This window comes from Pseudophryne corroboree (genome assembly GCF_028390025.1).
Source record: "Pseudophryne corroboree isolate aPseCor3 chromosome 3 unlocalized genomic scaffold, aPseCor3.hap2 SUPER_3_unloc_4, whole genome shotgun sequence".
Lineage (NCBI taxonomy): Eukaryota > Metazoa > Chordata > Amphibia > Anura > Myobatrachidae > Pseudophryne > Pseudophryne corroboree.
Window position 1 is genome coordinate 503,290 of NW_026967530.1, and position 21,518 is coordinate 524,807.

A 21,518-nucleotide genomic window follows, 5' to 3' on the forward strand; every position below is an offset into this window, starting at 1 on the left:
TGTCCGGGTGATGACTGGAGAGGTGACTGCTGGGAATGGGACATTATAAAGTAACACCTGGGGATATGTCTGGGTGATGCCTGGAGAGGTGACTGCTGGGAATGGGACATTATAAAGTAACACCAAGGGACGTGTCTGGGTGATGACTGGAGAGGTGACTGCTGGGAATGGGGCATTATACAGTAACAGCAGGGGATGTGTCTGGGTGATGACTGGAGAGGTGACTGCTGGGAATGTGGCATTATACGGTAACACCGGGGGATGTGTCTGGGTGATGACTGGAGAGGTGTCTGCTGGGAATGGGACATTATACAGTAACACCAGGAGACGTGTCTGGGTGATGACTGGAGAGGTGACTGCTGGGAATGGGACATTATACAGTAACACCCGGGGATGTGTCTGGGTGATGACTGGAGAGGTGACTGCTGGGAATGGGGCATTATACAGTAACACCAGGGGATGTGTCTGGGTGATGACTGCAGAGGTGACTGCTGGGAGTGGGACATTATACAGTAACACCGGGGGGGGGGGTGTCTGGGTGATGACTGGAGAGGTGACTGCTGGGAATGGGACATTATACAGTAACACCAGGGGATGTGTCTGGGTGATGACTGCAGAGGTGACAGCTGGGAATGGGGCATTATACAGTAACACCGGGGGGGGGGGGGGGTGTCTGGGTGATGACTGGAGAGGTGACTGCTGGGAATGGGAAATTATACAGTAACACCGGGGGATGTGTCTGGGTGATGACTGGAGAGGTGACTGCTGGGAATGGGGCATTATACAGTAACACCAGGGGACGTGTCTGGGTGATGACTGTATCACTCTGTGTCAGGTTCCTATAAGGTGTCAGGAGGTCACTGTCTATGTCTCCATGCAGGAGGGGGAGTATATAGAGGAACACAGAGGTCTGTACAAGGACGTGATGATGGAGAATCACCGGCCCCTCACATCACTGGGTAAGAGGAGACTGTCATGTATTGTACAGGGAAGAGCAGGTATGAGGGCCCCTATATATAAACATCACCTGATAATCACATATATACACTGCACTCAGTCACTCTGTGTCTCCTACAGATGGGCCCAGTAACAGAGATACCCCAGAGAGATGTCCCCGTCCTCTGTATTCCCAGGACTGTCCAGAGGAGAATCACAGGATCCCACAGGAGGATCAAGTAGGTGGGATTTAGGGTCTCCCCAATATACCAAAGGGAGTGTTACTGTATGATCTTTAGAGCAGCTTTGTGTCATATATTATTACCTGTGTTATTTAGAGTGAAGAATTAACTGATGTAAAAACAGAAGATATAAAGAAAGCCGAGAAGATGCTTGTGTCTTATAATAAGGCAGAAAATATAGAGGGAGAAGAAGAGACGTATGTGACTGATATAAGGGCAGAAAATATAGAAGGAGAAGAAGAGACGTATGTGACTATTATAAAGACAGAAGATATAGAGGGAGAAGAAGAGACGTATGTGACTGATATAAAGGCAGAAGATATAGAGGGAGAAGAAGAGACGTATGTGACTGATATAAAGGCAGAAGATATAGAGGGAGAAGAAGAGACGTATGTGACTGTTATAAAGACAGAAGATATAGAGGGAGAAGAAGAGACGTATGTGAGGGGTGATCAGCAATGTAAGGAGGAGGAAATCCCTACAGATATCAGCACAGGTGAGTAATAAATACTTATTGCCAGAAAGAGTCACATATTCTCCTTGCTCAGTGACTACACAGTCTCCTCCCCACACTCTCTGGTCTACAGTATCTCATACATCAGGAACACCAGCTCCTATTATACTGCTGGTCTCCCCCTCACATCTTCTCACTGTGTGTTACCAACCCAGATATATGACCAGTCTCCTCCCCACAATCTCTGGTGTATCTCATACATTAGAAGCCTTCAGCCCCTATTATACTCCTGCTCTCCCCTCACATCATGTCACTGTGTGTTACCAGCCCAGAAATCTGACCATTCTCCTCCCCACACTCTCTGGTGTATCTCATACATCAGGAGCCATCAGCCCCTATTATACTCCTGCTCTCCCCTCACATCATGTCACTGTGTGTTACCAGCCCAGAGATCTGACCAGTCTCCTCCCCACACTCTCTGGTGTATCTCATACATCAGGAGCCATCAGCCCCTATTATACTCCTGCTCTCCTCTCACATCATGTCACTGTGTTACCAGCCCAGCGATCTGACCAGTCTCTTCCCCACACTCTCTGGTGTATCTCATACATCAGGAGCCATCAGCCCCTAGTGTACTCCTGCTCCCCCCTCACATCATGTCACTGTGTGTTACCAGCCCAGAGATCTGACCAGTCTCCTCCCCACACTCTCTGGTGTATCTCATACATCAGGAGCCATCAGCCCCTATTATACTCCTGTTCTCCCCCTCACATCATGTCACTGTGTGTTACCAGCCCAGAGATCTGACCAGTCTCCTCCTCACACTCTCTGGTGTATCTCATACATCAGGAGCCATCAGCCCCTATTATACTCCTGCTCTCCTCCTCACATCATGTCACTGTGTGTTACCAGCCCAGAGATCTGACCAGTCTCCTCCCCACACTCTCTGGTGTATCTCATACATCAGGAGCCATCAGCCTCTATTATACTCCTGCTCTCCCCCTCACATCATGTCACTGTGTGTTACCAGCCCAGAGATCTGACCAGTCTCCTCCCCACACTCTCTGGTGTATCTCATACATCAGGAGACATCAGCCCCTATTATACTCCTGCTCTCCCCCTCATATCATGTCACTGTGTGTTACTGGCCCAGAGATCTGACCAGTCTCCTCCCCACACTCTCTGGTATATCTCATACATCAGGAACCATCAGCCCCTATTATACACCTGCTCTCTCCTCACATCATGTCACTGTGTGTTACCAGCCCAGAGATCTGACCAGTCTCCTCCCCACACTCTCTGGTGTATCTCATACATCAGGAGCCATCAGCCCCTATTATACACCTGCTCTCTCCTCACATCATGTCACTGTGTGTTACCAGCCCAGAGATCTGACCAGTCTCCTCCCCACACTCTCTGGTGTATCTCATACATCAGGAGCCATCAGCCCCTATTATACACCTGCTCTCTCCTCACATCATGTCACTGTGTGTTACCAGCCCAGAGATCTGACCAGTCTCCTCCCCACTCTCTCTGGTGTATCTCATAAATCAGGAGCCATCAGCCCCTATTATACTCCTGCTCTCCCCCTCACATCATGTCACTGTGTGTTACCAGCCCAGAGATCCGACCAGTCTCCTCCCCACACTCTCTGGTGTATCTCATACATCAGGAGCCATCAGCCCCTATTATACTCCTGCTCTCCTCCTCACATCATGTCACTGTATGTTACCAGCCCAGAGATCCGACCAGTCTCCTCCCCACACTCTCTGGTGTATCTCATACATCAGGAGCCATCAGCCCCTATTATACTCCTGCTCTCCCCTCACATCATGTCACTGTGTGTTACCAGCCCAGAGATCTGACCAGTCTCCTCCCCATACTCTCTGGTGTATCTCATACATCAGGAGCCATCAGCCCCTATTATACTCCTGCTCTCCTCCTCACATCATGTCACTGTATGTTACCAGCCCAGAGATCCGACCAGTCTCCTCCCCACACTCTCTGGTGTATCTCATACATCAGGAGCCATCAGCCCCTATTATACTCCTGCTCTCCCCTCACATCATGTCACTGTGTGTTACCAGCCCAGAGATCTGACCAGTCTCCTCCCCACACTCTCTGGTGTATATCATACATCAGGAGCCATCAGCCCCTATTATACTCCTACGCTCCTCCTCACATCATGTCACTGTAATTAGTAGGTGATTCCCTTCGCTCTCTATTCACACTCGCCACCACCACACACGTCGTAGTCACACACAGCACTGTAACCACACACCTGTCATTGTGTAGTAGCTCCCCTCCAGTCTCTGTGTATGGGGGCTCTGTACTGATGCTCTCTATTCTCTGACCTGTCTCCGTATCCTGCCCTGTCTGTTTTGGAGATGGTACCACAGTGTGGATATTGGGTGTACTCTACAAGGGGGTCGATGTTGGGATTTCTAGGGTCAGTTTCGGTCAGGTCAGTCATATGGAGGTCAGTGTGGTCACTCATTCTCACATCCTTCAGTTAGCAATACACTAGCAACACAGGACACCCTTACAGAGTCCAACATCCTCTGCATTGCTATGTGATGTAGGCCTACCAGAGTCATGCTGGGTAGATGTGCCATTCTTGCTTCTATCGGTCTTTTCCTTTTGGCTGGTTGATGTTGTGGTAAGCAGTGCTGGCAGTTGTCTAGTCGCTGTGATATTTTCCTCTGGACTGTGCTGGTGTAGATTACACCTGCAGTTGGGCAGCTTGACTGCAGATGATGGCGTTAGCAAATGCAGTAATGATTCCACCATCAGGGTCATTCCCCAGGGCTATATCAGTAGGGAGGACATCCATGACAGAAACATCTCACGCCTTTTGGCCTGTTCACCAGTCTAGGTAGACCCTTGCCATGGGTACCTCTTGTTCCTGTCCATCTGCCACACTAACTCTATTCTCTATGGTTATTGAGGCCCCAGATTCTCTTAGGCTTTCTCTCTGCAGGAGCCCACTTGCACTGGCTGCAGGTGCTGTCACATATTTTGTGATGGTCTCTTGGCCATGCAGGCAACTTCCACAACCCCGTACTGACTGGAGGGGAATCAGTCTCTTTATGCTCACCTCCATGGGTTAATCATGTGTGTCAGGCTCCAGATCTTGGATTTAGGCCATGAGTCTGGGGTGCTTGGTCCTCCTCAGATGTCTGATTTTCCCATAGCTGATGCACTTCTTGTCCAGTCAGGGCTCTAGTTATCTCTTAAGTACTTGGAGGGATAGGTCTGAACAGATGCTGGCCAAAGGCACCCAGGTTGGAGGATGCTTGTGTTTGGGGGGGGTGGTGAGCAAATCTTTGAGGTAGTATGCTCCCAGTCTTGCACCCACTCCTTCACTTCTGGGGCACACTTGCTGTAGAACTTCTCCTAGAAAATCAACTTGATCAGTGTGTCACAGGTTGTGGCACCAGTTTCCTCCATCCACTTTAGCACATTCTTCTTCAGATGGGTGTTGACCTGCTCATGGGTGCAATAATGGCTCTTGTGCAAGTTTATGAACTTATTCCTACAGGACTTCAGGAGTGACAATCATTGCTTTAGGAGGGCCTTCATGACTTCATCAGAGTCTCCTTGGTCCTCCATGACCACTCCTCAATAGGCCTCCAGTGCTTCTCATTGCAGAGTGGACACTAGGTATTTGAACCACTTACGCATAAGGACCTCATGAAGTTTGCAAGTCCTTTTGAAAACATGTAAATATCCATTAATGTCCCCACCACTGTCTTTAATTATGGCAAACTACATGTGTACCGATTTGGGTACAGCAGCTGATAATGGTTCTCTGAGTGCCGTGGACAATGGTCCCTGCTCACAATGCAACATCTGGACGACAAGCGTTCACTCTTGCTCTTTTCCCTTTTCTCTCAATTAGTCCAACCAGTCCACTAGGGTATATTGGAACAACTTGTATGTTCTCCTGCGCTGCAATTACTCCTCTCCTGAGTAATATGACTTTTTCAAACTGGTGATCAAGAGGCCAGCTGGTGAACTGAATAGCATTTGGTGCTCCTCTTATAGTCACAGGATACAGACAGGTTGCAGTCATCTTAAGGCAAGATGTTTATTGCTCAAATGTCTTGAAAAAGCCAGGTCCCTTGCTGAAGGTGTTTGAGACAATCACAGCATACAGATATTCTTCAGCAATATAATCCTCCCTGATCATCATAGAATATCCTCTAGAGCCTCAGTAGCACTTACACTTACTTGTATCCCTGGTCTAGGTGGAAACTAGAGCTGAAACCAACTGGCCCCCTCTCAGGAAAAATGGAATGCCTTTTCAAGCAACCTCCTAAATAAGAGTGCATGTGAAAGCAGAGGTAAAGATTGCCTACCCATCCAGCTCAGTGTTTTCAGGGAGCCCCACAGGACTTCCACTCAGTGGCTTGGTCTCCTAGCAGATTTCTGGAAGTCACTTTAGAGAGTTTTGTTTCCACCCCAGACAAACTGGCACTTGTGCTGTGACTAACACCCTGGGTGGACGATGGCACTAAGGAATGACCACTACACACTGTCCATAGGTGACAATGTTAAAGTTGATCATGCCTTGGGCATGTAAGTCAAATGCACTTAACTTGATTGGGTAAAGACAACAGGGCAAAACTACCCCGTGTGTTATTGTGTATTGGATGAGAATAAAAAGGCGTATGAGCCTGTTTAAGGATATATACTTTCTATGACTGCTTGTATGCTGTATCCCCCTTTTAAAAGGGGAGGCATCTTAAAGACTATTTGAGCAATAAACATCTTGCCTTCAAGATGACTTCCTTCATCTTGTGACCAACAGGAATGCGACACCCGCAGTCCCATTCTCCAGCTGCTCTGGGCTGAGCTCAGCATCTCCAAGCTCTACTCTTTGCAAGCTATCGATGCAGGGCTTGGTCAGTGGTCAGTAACAAGTGGGAGTCAAACCGACACCAGTCAGAAGGTGTGTCAGCAGAGTGTCTACATATACACAGCAGCGAGCGGTGACAGGTGCCAGTGGTTGGAGCCTGAGTAGAAATATGGTTCCAGGTGCCGTGTGTTAGGAGTCTGGTGGTGGCAGCAAAATACCCGCCCACTATGCAGTGGGTGGAGTCACTAACAGGCAGTTACTGACAGAGTGAATCCCTTATTTCTCTATCGTCCTAGTGGATGCTGGGGTTCCTGAAAGGACCATGGGGAATAGCGGCTCCGCAGGAGACAGGGCACAAAAAGTAAAGCTTTAGGATCAGGTGGTGTGCACTGGCTCCTCCCCCTATGACCCTCCTCCAAGCCAGTTAGATTTTTGTGCCCGGCCGAGAAGGGTGCAATCTAGGTGGCTCTCCTAAAGAGCTGCTTAGAAAAGTTTAGCTTAGGTTTTTTATTTTACAGTGAGTCCTGCTGGCAACAGGATCACTGCAACGAGGGACTTAGGGGAGAAGAAGTGAACTCACCTGCGTGCAGGATGGATTGGCTTCTTGGCTACTGGACATCAGCTCCAGAGGGACGATCACAGGTACAGCCTGGATGGTCACCGGAGCCGCGCCGCCGGCCCCCTTGCAGATGCTGAAGTAAGAAGAGGTCCAGAATCGGCGGCAGAAGACTCCTCAGTCTTCTAAAGGTAGCGCACAGCACTGCAGCTGTGCGCCATTTTCCTCTCAGCACACTTCACACGGCAGTCACTGAGGGTGCAGGGCGCTGGGAGGGGGGCGCCCTGGGAGGCAAATGAATACCTATTTTGGCTAAAAATACCTCACATATAGCCTCCGGAGGCTATATGGAGATATTTAACCCCTGCCAGAATCCGTTAAGAGCGGGAGACGAGGCCGCCGAAAAAGGGGCGGGGCCTATCTCCTCAGCACACAGCGCCATTTTCCCTCACAGAAAGGCTGGAGGGAAGGCTCCCAGGCTCTCCCCTGCACTGCACTACAGAAACAGGGTTAAAACAGAGAGGGGGGGCACTAATTTGGCGTTAGAAATATATAAAAAAGATGCTATAAGGGAAAACACTTATATAAGGTTGTCCCTATATAATTATAGCGTTTTTGGTGTGTGCTGGCAAACTCTCCCTCTGTCTCTCCAAAGGGCTAGTGGGTCCTGTCCTCTATCAGAGCATTCCCTGTGTGTGTGCTGTGTGTCGGTACGTGTGTGTCGACATGTATGAGGACGATGTTGGTGAGGAGGCGGAGCAATTGCCTGTAATGGTGATGTCACTCTCTAGGGAGTCGACACCGGAATGGATGGCTTATGTAGGGAATTACGTGATAATGTCAACACGCTGCAAGGTCGGTTGACGACATGAGACGGCCGACAAACAATTAGTACCGGTCCAGACGTCTCAAAAACACCGTCAGGGGTTTTTAAAACGCCCGTTTACTTTAGTCGGTCGACACAGACACAGACAGGGACACTGAATTCAGTGTCGACGGTGAATAAACAAATGTATTCCTTATTAGGGCCACACGTTAAAGGCAATGAAGGAGGTGTTACATATTTCTGATACTACAAGTACCACAAAAGAGGGTATTATGTGGGATGTGAAAAAACTACCGTAGTTTTTCCTGAATCAGATAAATTAAATAAAGTGTGTGATGATGCGTGGGTTCCCCCCGATAGAAAATTATGGGCGGTATACCCTTTCCCGCCAGAAGTTAGGGCGCGTTGGGAAACACCCCTTAGGGTGGATAAGGCGCTCACACGCTTATCAAAACAAGTGGCGGTACCGTCTATAGATAGGGCCGTCCTCAAGGACCAGCTGACAGGAGGCTGGAAAATATCATAAAAAGTATATACACACATACTGGTGTTATACTGCGACCAGCGATCGCCTCAGCCTGGATGTGCAGAGCTGGGGTGGCTTGGTCGGATTCCCTGACTAAAAATATTGATACCCTTGACAGGGACAGTATTTTATTGACTATAGAGCATTTAAAGGATGCATTTCTATATATGCGAGATGCACAGAGGGATATTTGCACTCTGGCATCAAGAGTAAATGCGATGTCCATATCTGCCAGAAGATGTTATGGACACGACAGTGGTCAGGTGATGCAGATTCCAAACGGCACAAAGGAGTATTGCCGTATAAAGGAAGAGGAGTTATTTGGGGTCGGTCCATCGGACCTGGTGGCCACGGCAACTGCTGGAAAATCCGCCGTTTTTACCCTAAGTCACATCTCTGCAGAAAAAGACACCGTCTTTTCAGCCTCAGTCCTTTCGTCCCTATAAGATCATATCTGCCCAGGGATAGAGGAAAGGGAAGAAGACTGCAGCAGGCAGCCCATTCCCAGGAACAGAAGCGTTTCACCGCTTCTGACAAGTTCTCAGCATGGCGCTGAGACCGTACAGGACCCCTGGATCCTACAAGTAGTATCCCAGGGGTACAGATTGGAATGTCGAGACGTTTCCCCTTCGCAGGCTCCTGAAGTCTGCTTTACCAAGGTCTCCCTCCGACAAGGAGGCAGTATGGGAAAAAATTCACAAGCTGTATTCCCAGCAGGTGATAATTAAATTACCCCTCCTACTACAAGAAAAGGGGTATTACAGGTTGAGTATCCCTTATCCAAAATGCTTGGGACCAGAGGTATTTTGGATATTGGATTTTTCTGTATTTTGGAATAATTGCATACCATAATGAGATATCATGCTGATGGGATCTAAATCTAAGCACAGAATGCATTTATGTTACATATACACCTTATACACACAGCCTGAAGGTCATTTTAGCCAATATTTTTTATAACTTTGTGCATTAAACAAAGTGTGTGTACATTCACCAAATTCATTTATGTTACATATACACCTTATACACACAGCCTGAAGGTCATTTAATACAATATTTTTAATAATTTTGTGTATTAAACAAAGTTTGTGTACATTGAGCCATCAAAAAACAAAGGTTTCACTATCTCACTCTCACTCAAAAAAGTCCGTATTTCGGAATATTCCGTATTTCGGAATATTTGGATATGGGATACTCAACCTGTATTCCACACTATATTGTGGGACTGAAGCCAGAAGGCTAGGTGAGATTTATTCTAAAAAAATTTTTGAACACTTACAAAGGTTCAAATCAAGATGAAGTCACTCAGAGCAGTGATAACGAACCAGGAAGAAGGGGACTATATAGTGTCCCGGGACATCAGGGATGCTTACCTCTATGTCCCAAATTTGCCCTTCTCACTAAGGGTACCTCAGGTTCGTGGTGCAGAACTGTCACTATCCGTTTCAGACGCTGCCGTTTGGATTGTCCACGGCACCCCGGGTCTTTACCAAGGTAATGGCCGAAATGATGATTCTTCTTCGAAGAAAAGGCGTCTTAATTATCCCTTACTTGGACGATCTCCTGATAAGGGCATAGTCCAGGGAACAGTTGGAGGTCGGAGTAGCACTATCTCGGATACTGCTACAACAGCACGGGTGGATTCTAAATATTCCAAAATCGCAGCTGATCCCGACGACACGTCTGCTGTGCCTAGGGATGATTCTGGACACAGTCCAGAAAAAGGTGTTTCTCCCGGAAGAGAAAGCCAGGGAGTTATCCGAGCTAGGCAGGAACCTCCTAAAAACAGTGCATCATTGCACAAGGGTCCTGGTAAAAATGGTGGCTTCCTACGAAGCAATTCCATTAGGCAGATTTCACGCAAGAACTTTTCAGTGGGATCTGCTGGACAAATGGTCCGGATCGCATCTTCAGATGCATCAGCGGATAACCCTATATCCAAGGACAAGGGTGTCTCTCCTGTGGTGGTTATAGCGTGCCCATCTTCTAGAGGGCCGCAGATTTGGCATTCAGGATTGGATGCTGGTGACCACGGAGCCCAGCCCGAGAGGCTGGGGAGCAGTCACACAAGGAAAATATTTCCAGGGAGTGTGATCAAGTCTGGAGACTTTTCTCCACATAAATATACTGGAGCTAAGGGTAAATTTATAATGCTCTAAGCTTAGCAAGACCTCTGCTTCAAGGTCAGCCGGTATTGATCCAGTGGGAAAAACATCACGGCAGTCGCCCACGTAAACAGATAGGGCGACACAAGAAGCAGAAGGACTTTTCGCTGGGCGGAAAATCATGTGATAGCACTGTCAGCAGTGTTTCATCCCGGGAATGGAAACTGGGAAGCAGACTTCCTCAGCAGGCACGTCCTCCACCCAGGAGAGTGGAAACTTCATCGGGAAGTTCTTTCCACATGATTGTAAACCGTTGGGAAATACCAAAGGTGGACATGATGGCGTCCCGTCTGAACAAAAAACGGGACAGGTATTGCGCCAGGTCAAGAGACCCTCAGGCAATAGCTGTGGACGTTCTGGTAACACCGTGGGTGTACCAGTCGGTGTATGTGTTCCCTCCTCTGCTCCTCATACCTAAGGTGCTGAGAATTATAAGACGTAGAGGAGTAAGAACTATACTCATGGCTCCGGATTGGCCAAGAAGGACTTGGTACCCGGAACTTCAAGAGATGCTTACAGAGGTTTTATGGCCTCTGCCGCTAAGAAGGGACTTGCTTCAGCAAGTACCATGTCTGTTCCAAGACTTACCGCAGCTGCGTTTGTCGGCATGGCGGTGGAACGCCGGATCCTAAGGGAAAAAGGCATTCCGGAAGAGGTCATTCCTACCCTGGTCAAAGCCAGAAAGGAGGTGACCGCACAACATTATCACCACATGTGGCGAAAATATGTTGCGTGGTGTGAGGCCAGGAAGGCCCCACAAAGAAATTTCAACTCGGTCGTTTCCTGCATTTCCTGCAAACAGGAGTGTCTATGGGCCTCAAATTGGGGTCCATTAAGGTTCAAATTTCGGCCCTGTCGATTTTCTTCCAGAAAGAATTGGCTTCAGTTCCTGAAGTCCAGAAGTTTGTCAAGGGAGTATTGCATATACAACCCCCTTTTGTGCCTCCAGTGGCACTGTGGGATCTCAACGTAGTTCTGGGATTCCTCAAATCACATTGGTTTAAAACCAGTCAAATCTGTGGATTTGAAGCATCTCACATGAAAAGTGACCATGATCTTGGCCCTGGCCTGGACCAGGCGAGTGTCAAATTGGTGTTTTTTTCTCAAAAAAGCCCATATCTGTTTGTCCATTCGGACAGGGCAGAGCTGCGGACTCGTCCCCAGTTCTCTCCATAAGGTGGTGTCAGTGTTTCACCTGAACCAGCTTATTGTGGTGCCTTGCACCTACTAGGGACTTGGAGGACTCCAAGTTGCTAGATGTTGTCAGGGCCCTGAAAATATGTTCCAGGACGGCTGGAGTCAGGAAAACTGACTTGCTGTTATCCTGTATGCACCCAACAAACTGGGTGCTTTTGCTTCTAAGCAGACTATTGCTAGTTGGATGTGTAATACAATTCAGCTTGCACATTCTGTGGCAGGCCTGCCACAGCCAAAATATGTAAATGCCCATTCCACAAGGAAGGTGGGCTCATCTTGGGCGGCTGCCCGAGGGGTCTCGGCTTTTACAACTTTGCCGAGCGGTTATTTAGTCAGGGGCAAACACGTTTGTAAAATCCTACAAATTTGATACCCTGGCTAAGGAGGACCTGGAGTTCTCTCATTCGGTGCTGCAGAGTCATCCGCACTCTCCCGCCCGTTTGGGAGCTTTGGTATTATCCCCATGGTCCTTTCAGGAACCCCAGCATCCACTAGGACGATAGAGAAAATAAGAATTTACTTACCGATAATTCTATTTCTCGGAGTCCGTAGTGGATGCTGGGCGCCCATCCCAAGTGCGGATTATCTGCAATACTTGTACATAGTTACAAAAATCGGGTTATTATTGTTGTGAGCCATCTTTTCAGAGGCTCCGCTGTTATCATACTGTTAACTGGGTTCAGATCACAGGTTGTACAGTGTGATTGGTGTGGCTGGTATGAGTCTTACCCGGGATTCATAAATCCTTCCTTATTGTGTACGCTCGTCCGGGCACAGTATCTAACTGGCTTGGAGGAGGGTCATAGGGGGAGGAGCCAGTGCACACCACCTGATCCTAAAGCTTTACTTTTTGTGCCCTGTCTCCTGCGGAGCCGCTATTCCCCATGGTCCTTTCAGGAACCCCAGCATCCACTACGGACTCCGAGAAATAGAATTATCGGTAAGTAAATTCTTATTTTTCCAAGGTCCCATGTGACACAAGACCAATCTGTGATCGCTAGGCGTGAGCAGTGAGGGCGCATTAGTTCTTCATCACTTACCATCTACCCAGATTGGAGTGACAGATTGCTGCACATCATAGGGAAGTTTACCCCAATTCCAGGGTAATTACACCTCCCTTATCTCTCCATGTTCTGCCATATTCAGATTACAGGCCTAATTCAGCATGAATTGCAAAAGCAACATCTTTCTCTAATGGGCAAAACCATGCTGCACTGCAGGGGGGGGCAGATATAACATGTGCAGAGAGAGTTAGATTTGGGTGGGTTATTTTGTTTCTGTGCAGGGGGAATACTGGCTGCTTTATTTTTACACTGCAATTTCAGTTTGAACACACCGCATCCAAATCTCACTCTCTCTGCACATGTTACATCTGCCCCACCTGGTTTTGCCCATTAGAGAAAGATTTTGCTGTTGCGATCAGGTCTGAATTAGGCCCTAAGTGATTTACTCACTGTCAGACTAAATCATCTGCCTTTACGTGCTAATATAATACTGTATGTAGCGGCGGAGAAAGATATTGGAGGACCTGTTAGTTTAATATAGAGCAGGGCTGGCCAACCCGATCTTGGAGATCTACCAACAGTTCATGTTTTCCAGGCCTCCTGGAGATCTGTAGAATTGTCACTTAGGAATGAATGCAGCACATCTTACTTAGTAATGACTACACCTGTGCTCCAGCTAGGTGGTCTGGAAAATGTGAACTGTTGGTAGATCTTGAGGACCGGTTTGGCCAGCCCTGATATAGAGTATATATTATTTCATGCTAATTCCACCAGTGTCTCCATCCTCTACGTATTCTATTATATATTACAGGATACACACACAGAGTATAGGTTTAGAACAAATAATGTAATTTAGAATTCAATTTATGTGGAGTATAGATGTACAAGATTTTATATCACATTTCATTCGGCAAACACTTATATTCTGTTTACTACAGAAGATGAAGACTTACTTTGTGGGTATTACCTCCAGATTTTTACCATCAATGATATTTAGGATGAGGTGTTTGAAAAGAAGGACAGAGAAGGTCAATTCAGTCCCTCGATTCTGCCTTTTCCAAACCGTGGATCACTTACAACCCACCTGCATAGGGTATGTCCCTCACCAGGTGGAGTGGGTGGTCATTACTTGCAATTTTGCCCTCAGACCAAATTTTTCCCATGTAGATGCTTGCGCAAGAGGTGAAAAGCTGTAGCCTTACACTGGGAGGTGCAAGCATCACTGCACTTAGAAAGGAAAGAGGATATGAAGCACATAGAGACAGATGGATACTCACCATTATTAGGGTTCAAGGACCACCTCTTGGTCTGAACATCAACTACCTTCGACCATCAGTTAGAGGTTCTGTACTTAGCAGCCGGCTGGAGATCAGGAATAATGAGACAACACACAGGAGATATGTAGAAGCTCAGCAGGTCATTTCTGATCTGCCTCGTTGTTCTAGGAGCATTTATTTATACACAAATGAACATAGGAATAAAGGCATGACACTGTGTTAGCCAATCAAAGTACACCATGTGCAGAGATAAACAATTCTTTAATTAAACCAATTATCACATTCCTTAACATATTTTATTGCTTCTTGCTCATTAATTTAATCAAGAAGGCCTCCTCCTTATCGCCATCTGGATATTAATCTTGAAAGCCTTCTTTCCATCATCACCTGGACATTCCAAAACATACTCCTTTATTGTTCTCATTACGCAATTAAAGTTTTATCTCAGCCTGGGAGTTAAATCAAACGTCTTCGGGACTGAAGCTGGAGAAATCATAATTCTCTTAATAAAACAGTTTCTCACAAAATATCTTTGTAATTCATTTAAGGAAATTACATATACTAGCTGGCTATGTTCATTGCTTATAGCAATAAACATTCTAATCAATACCAAATTATAAAACATAGAATCACATAACTGCTTATTGGGTTGAGCAACTAATTTAATCTACAGGTGTATTATTAATTGTTAAAGATACATGAGAAGCAAAATCAATTAAAATAAGACTTCCCTTGTGAATTAATTGCTGAAAATCCAAGCATAATAACTGTTTGAAAAAAACTGTAACAGAAGCCATACAAGATAGATTCTCATTTACTTATATTTAACCCCATCATCATAACTAACCTTGTCTCATTGTAGTCTGCCACATAGCCCTCTGGTGAAAGAGACAACACACCCACACAGCTCCCTAATCCTCAACTAATTAGTGTACCGCCCAACCACGTGTCTAACGATCTACAGTGAATGCTGACTCTCAGCAGTGCTAGTGTGCAAATAATAACCTGGCCTAACTCTGGGCGTAGTGCACTAACACAACTTCTAGTGGATGAGACTATGTAATATTAATGATGCCATACAGGTGAGAACAGAGAAACAGCAACACATGAAAGGACAATGTTAGTAGAAGAAGCACAACCTTTGGATTTATGTGGGATGGTGAACAAAATGGCAGCCTCCTACATGTACAGCCTAAATTCGGAGGTGAGTGATAGACCATCACTCTTTGCTTGTACCTTGGGAACCAGGTGAAAGTTCCCCCCTGGGTGTTATGTAATGCTGGCCCCTGGACTAGGTAGGACAGCCTAAGGCCCTAGGGGTTTACTCTATATAGGAGGCCTATTGTCTACTTTGGCAGGGAATAATAACTTTATTTCTACTGGAAAAATTGACTTTATTTTGGATGGAAAACAGATGTGGAAGCTGGATAATGTCTCATGTCAATAAAGAGACATTTAGGAGTCATGGATTAGAACTTAAAATCATTCTGTGCCTTGGACCCAGCACTCAGACCTACAGTGTTTTCCTGGGTCTTACACCTGACATTACTGTATGCCACAGACTTATTTCCAAATTTAGTTTGCACCAACAGCCTTGTGGCCATACTGCCTGGTGGTCTAGAGGGTTATAAGTAAGTAGAGATGTCCCAAGTGTGCCTACCTAGTCTATAGGGAGAGGCTGCCTTGTATGGTTCTCCTGATTCCCACCACTGCTGGCTTCTCCAGTCCTCAGCTTCCTTCTTGGCTTTCACTGTCAGCCGTGGTTCTCAATGCTTACCTGCAGCCTCAGAGTCTTCACCTTCTGGCCTATTAATTGCCATTAGAACTCTTCCTCCCAGGCGCTCTTCTTTCTTGATGTGCTACTTCTGGACAGAGCTCTCTCCACAATCCCGGCTCAACACGTCTGCTCTGGATTGGCGGTCTACTGGCAATGCCTCATATTCCAAACCAGGGATAGCATGTTTGAAATAAGAGCCACTGATTGGCTGTGCTTGAATCCCTTTGGTATCAAGCTTGCCATTGCACCAAGAAGGATACAACTTGTGTGCCTCACACAGAGACGTTATCTCCAGATCTGACATCCACAGGAGTTATGGGTAAGAGGTAAACACCTTCATCTGCTGGGCTTCTCAGGCACTCTGATGGGGACCCAGCCACACTCTCATAAAACTCCCCTTGTTTCCTTTCTTCTGCAGTATTATGTTTCTGAGTGTGAAAGGTGACACACCAAAAATATTGCACATGAGGCTGTACTGAGCACACACCTATGAGAATAGTGGTGAGGTCATATTGTGATTAATGATGCCTCTGCTGTGGGAAACTTGGTTAACTATTTTATTTCTACCAGATGGATGCTATACATGGAATACCTCGGAGGAACATCTCGTTTGGTCTCCAGATTTTAAATTAGAAGATAAGAACATGACAAAAGGGTCTCCAGAAGAAGACTGCATTACTTTAAATATACATACAGCATTTCACAGTGCAGATATATCATCTGATCCATCTATTATTGAGGAATGTTCTCCTGGTAACTCACATATTGCTGTACCTAGTACAGTTTGTAGTGGTGACACAGTGATTTCCTCTTCTAAAAGTGGGAAATGGTTAACACATAAACTAGCTCTTGTTGAACATGAGAGAAGTCACACAGATGAGAGGCCATTTCCATGTTCTGAGTGTGGAAAATGTTTTAAACGGAAATCAGATCTTCGCAAACATCAGATGTGTCACACGGGTGAGAAACCATTTCCATGTTCTGAGTGTGGAAAATGTTTTAAACAGAAATCAGATCTTCGCAAACATCAGAAGCGTCACACATTTGAGAAACCATTTCCATGTTCTGAGTGTGGGAAATGTTTTCCAAACAAATCAGAACTTATTCGACATAACTTCAGTCACACAGGTGAGAGGCCATTTCCATGTTCTGAGTGTGGAAAATGTTTTAAACGGAAATCAGATCTTCGCAAACATCAGATGCGTCACACAGTTGTGAAACCATTTCAATGTTCTGAGTGTGGGAAGTGTTTTCCAAACAATTCAGAACTTATTCAACATAACTTAAGACACACAGGTGAGAATCTATTTCCATGTTCTGAGTGTGGAAAATGTTTCAAACAGACATCAGATCTTCGCAAACATCAGATGCGTCACACAGTTGAGAAACCATTTCCATGTTCTCAGTGTGGGAAATGTTTTTTAGCAAAATCAGATCTTCACAAACATCAGATGTGTCACACATTTGAGAAACCATTTCCATGTTCTGAGTGTGGGAAATGTTTTAAATGGAAATCAAATCTCTACAGACATCAGAAGTGTCACACATTTGAGAAACCATTTCCATGTTCTGAGTGTGGGAAATGTTTTGCAAACAAATCAGAACTTAGTCAACATAACTTAAGTCACACAGGTGAGAGGCCATTTCCCTGTTCTGACTGTGGAAAATGTTTTAAACGGAAATCAGATCTTCGCAAACATCAGATGCGCCACACAGTTGAGAAACCATTTCCATGTTCTGAGTGTGGGAAGTGTTTTCCAAACAAATCAGAACTTATTCAACATAACTTAAGACACACAGGTGAGAGGCCATTTCCATGTTCTGAGTGTGGAAAATGTTTTAAACAGAAATCAGATCTTCGCAAACATCAGATGCGCCACACAGTTGAGAAACCATTTCCATGTTCTGAGTGTGGGAAATGTTTTGCAAACAAATCAGAACTTATTCAACATAACTTAAGTCACACAGGTGAGAGACCATTTCCCTGTTCTGAGTGTGGAAAAAGTTTTATAAAGAAATCATTTCTTGTTGCACATCAGAGAAGTCACACAGGTGAGAGGCCATTTCCATGTTCTGAGTGTGGGAAATGTTTTGCAAACAAATCAGAACTTATTCAACATAACTTAAGTCACAGAGTTGAGAAACCATTTCCATGTTCTGAGTGTAGAAAAAGTTTTATAAAGAAATCATTTCTTGTTGAACATCAGAGAATTCACACAGGTGAGAGGCCATTTCCTTGTTCTAAGTGTGGAAAGTGTTTTACACGTAAACCAGAACTGTTTATACATGAGAGAAGTCACACAGGTGAGAAACCATTTCCATGCTCTGAATGTGGGAAATCTTTTATACAGAAAGCAGCTCTTGTTATACATCAGATGCGTCACACAGGGGAGAAACCATTTCCATGCTCTGAGTGTGGGAAATCTTTTATACAGAAAGCAGCTCTTGTTACACATCAGATGCGACACACAGGTGAGAAGCCATTTCCATGTTCTGAGTGTGGGAAATCTTTTATACAGAAATCAGGTCTTGTCATACATAAAAGAAGTCACACAGGTGAGAAACCATTTCCATGCTCTGAGTGTGGAAAATGTTTTAAAGCTCAATCTTCTCTTTTTACACACATGAAAATACACGCAGGTAAGAAGAAGCCATTTCCATGATCTGAGTGTGGGAAATGTTTTCCATATAAATCAGATCTTATTAGACATCAGAGGCATCACATAGGTGAGAAGTCATTTCTATTCTTTGAGTATGTATAGAAGTATGTGGCAGGATATAATGGTGTCTGAGATCGCGAGACGCATGGGACACCGGATGATCTCTGATATTTTCTCTGACGTCCTTGTGGATGCTGGGACTCCGTCAGGACCATGGGGAATAGCGGCTCCGCAGGAGACTGGGCACAAAAGTAAAAGCTTTAGTACTACCTGGTGTGCACTGGCTCCTCCCCCTATGACCCTCCTCCAAGTCTCAGATTTTTGTGCCCGAACGAGAAGGGTGCACACTAGGTGGCTCTGCTGAGCTGCTTAGTGAAAAGTTTAGTTTTAGGTTTTTTATTTTCAGTGAGACCTGCTGGCAACAGGCTCACTGCATCGAGGGACTAAGGGGAGAAGAAGCGAACTCACCTGTGTGCAGAGTGGATTGGGCTTCTTAGGCTACTGGACACCATTAGCTCCAGAGGGACCGATCACAGGCCCAGCCTTGGAGCTCGGTCCCAGAGCCTCGCTGCCGGCCCCCTTACAGAGCCAGAAGACAGAAGAGGTCCGAAAAATCGGCGGCAGAAGACGTCCTGTCTTCCACAAGGTAGCGCACAGCACTGCAGCTGTGCGCCATTGCTCTCAGCACACTTCACACTCCGGTCACTGAGGGTGCAGGGCGCTGGGGGGGGCACCCTGAGACGCAATAGAAACACCTTGGCTGGCAAATAAATGCATCACATATAGCTCCTGGGCTACATGGATGAATTTTAACCCCTGCCAGTTTTCAACAAAAAGCGGGAGAAAGGCCGCCGAGCAGGGGGCGGAGCCTATCTCCTCAGCACACAAGCGCCATTTTCCCTCACAGCTCCGCTGGAAGGTCGTCTCCCTGACTCTCCCCTGCAGTCCTGCACTACAGAAACAGGGTAAATAAGAGAGGGGGGGCACTATTTGGCATAATAAACAATACAGCAGCTATATAAGGGAGAAACACTTATATAAGGTTGTCCCTATATATTTATATATAGCGCTCTGGTGTGTGCTGGCAAACTCTCCCTCTGCCTCCCCAAAGGGCTAGTGGGGTCCTGTCCTCTATCAGAGCATTCCCGGTGTGTGTGCTGTGTGTCGGTACGTTTGTGTCGACATGTATGAGGAGGAAAATGATGTGGAGGCGGAGCAATTGCCGGTAATAGTGATGTCACCCCCTTGGGAGTCGACACCTGATTGGATGGTTTTATGGAAGGAATTGCGTGATAGCGTCAGCACTTTACAAAAGACAGTTGACGACATGAGACAGCCGGCTAATCAGCTAGTGCCTGTCCAGGCGTCTCAAAAACCGTCAGGGGCTCTAAAGCGGCCGTTACCTCAGATGGTCGACACAGACCCAGACACGGATACTGACTCCAGTGTCGACGGTGAGGAGACAAACGTGACTTCCAGTAGGGCCACACGTTACATGATCACGGCAATGATGGAGGTTTTGAACATTTCTGATACTACAAGTACCACAAAAAAGGGTATTATGTGGGGTGTGAAAAAACTACCCGTAGTTTTTCCTGAATCAGATGAATTAAATGAGGTGTGTGATGAAGCGTGGGTTTCCCCCGATAAAAAACTGATAATTTCTAAAAAATTATTGGCATTATACCCTTTCCCGCCAGAGGTTAGGGCGCGTTGGGAAACACCCCCTAGGGTAGATAAAGCGCTCACACGCTTATCAAAACAAGTGGCGTTACCGTCTCCTGATACGGCCGCCCTCAAGGAACCAGGTGATAGAAAACTGGAGAATATCCTAAAAAGTATATACACACATACTGGTGTTATACTGCGACCAGCAATCGCCTCAGCCTGGATGTGCAGCGCTGGGGTGGCTTGGTTGGATTCCCTGACTGAAAATATTGATACCCTGGATAGGGACAGTATATTATTGACTATAGAGCATTTAAAAGATGCATTTCTATATATGCGAGATGCACAGAGGGATATTTGCACTCTGGCATCAAGAGTGAGTGTGCTGTCCATTTCTGCCAGAAGAGGGTTATGGACGCGACAGTGGTCAGGTGATGCGGATTCTAAACGGCATATGGAAGTATTGCCTTATAAAGGGGAGGAGTTATTTGGGGTCGGTCTATCGGACCTGGTGGCCACGGCAACTGCTGGGAAATCCACCTTTTTACCCCAGGTCGCCTCTCAGCAGAAAAAGACGCCGTCTTTTCAGGCTCAGTCCTTTCATCCCCATAAGGGCAAGCGGGCAAAAGGCTCCTCATTTCTGCCCCGGGGCAGAGGAAGGGGGAAAAGACTGCATCAGGCAGCCTCTTCCCAGGAACAGAAGCCCTCCCCCGCTTCTGCCAAGTCCTCAGCATGACGCTGGGGCCTTACAAGCGGACTCAGGCACGGTGGGGGGCCGTCTCAAGAATTTCAGCGCGCAGTGGGCTCACTCGCAAGTGGACCCCTGGATCCTTCAGGTAGTATCTCAGGGGTACAAATTGGAGTTCGAGACGTCTCCCCCTCGCCGGTTCCTGAAGTCTGCTTTACCAACGTCTCCCTCCGACAGGGAGGCGGTATTGGAAGCCATTCACAAGCTGTATTCCCAGCAGGTGATAATCAAGGTACCCCTCCTGCAACAGGGAAAGGGGTATTATTCCACGCTGTTTGTGGTACCGAAGCCGGACGGCTCGGTGAGACCTATTATGAAATCCTTGAACACTTACATACAAAGGTTCAAATTCAAGATGGAGTCACTCAGAGCAGTGATAGCGAACCTGGAAGAAGGGGACTATATGGTGTCTCTGGACATCAAGGATGCTTACCTCCATGTCCCAATTTGCCCTTCTCACCAAGGGTACCTCAGGTTTGTGGTAAAGAACTGTCATTATCAGTTTCAGACGCTGCCGTTTGGATTGTCCACGGCACCCCGGGTCTTTACCAAGGTAATGGCCGAAATGATGATACTTCTTCGAAGAAAAGGCGTCCTAATTATCCCTTACTTGGACGATCT

General features: G+C 46.5%; 1 protein-coding gene across 2 annotated transcripts; it reads left to right on the forward strand.

Annotated features, from left to right (window-relative positions):
- The first annotated feature begins 879 nt into the window (after positions 1-879).
- On the forward strand, positions 880-18,722 carry LOC134984199 (oocyte zinc finger protein XlCOF6-like). Of its 2 annotated transcripts, XM_063949833.1 has the most exons (4): positions 886-959; positions 1,078-1,175; positions 1,275-1,674; positions 16,392-18,722. In XM_063949833.1, the coding sequence occupies exons 1-4, from the start codon at positions 926-928 to the stop codon at positions 18,482-18,484; spliced, it is 2,625 nt and encodes an 874-aa protein (XP_063805903.1). In that variant the 5' UTR covers positions 886-925; the 3' UTR covers positions 18,485-18,722. The 2 variants fall into 2 exon arrangements, with proteins under 2 accessions (XP_063805904.1, XP_063805903.1); XM_063949834.1 differs by lacking the exon at positions 1,275-1,674 and having other exon boundaries at positions 880-959.
- The last annotated feature ends 2,796 nt before the right edge of the window (positions 18,723-21,518 follow it).

Bases quoted from the DNA above. Each gene is read 5' to 3' on its own strand.
- LOC134984199 (XM_063949833.1), top strand. From the start codon at position 926: ATGATGGAGAATCACCGGCCCCTCACATCACTGG. The intron at 960-1,077 runs GTAAGAGGAGAC...TGTCTCCTACAG, and splicing joins CCGGCCCCTCACATCACTGG to ATGGGCCCAGTAACAGAGAT. The intron at 1,176-1,274 runs GTAGGTGGGATT...TGTGTTATTTAG, and splicing joins GGATCCCACAGGAGGATCAA to AGTGAAGAATTAACTGATGT.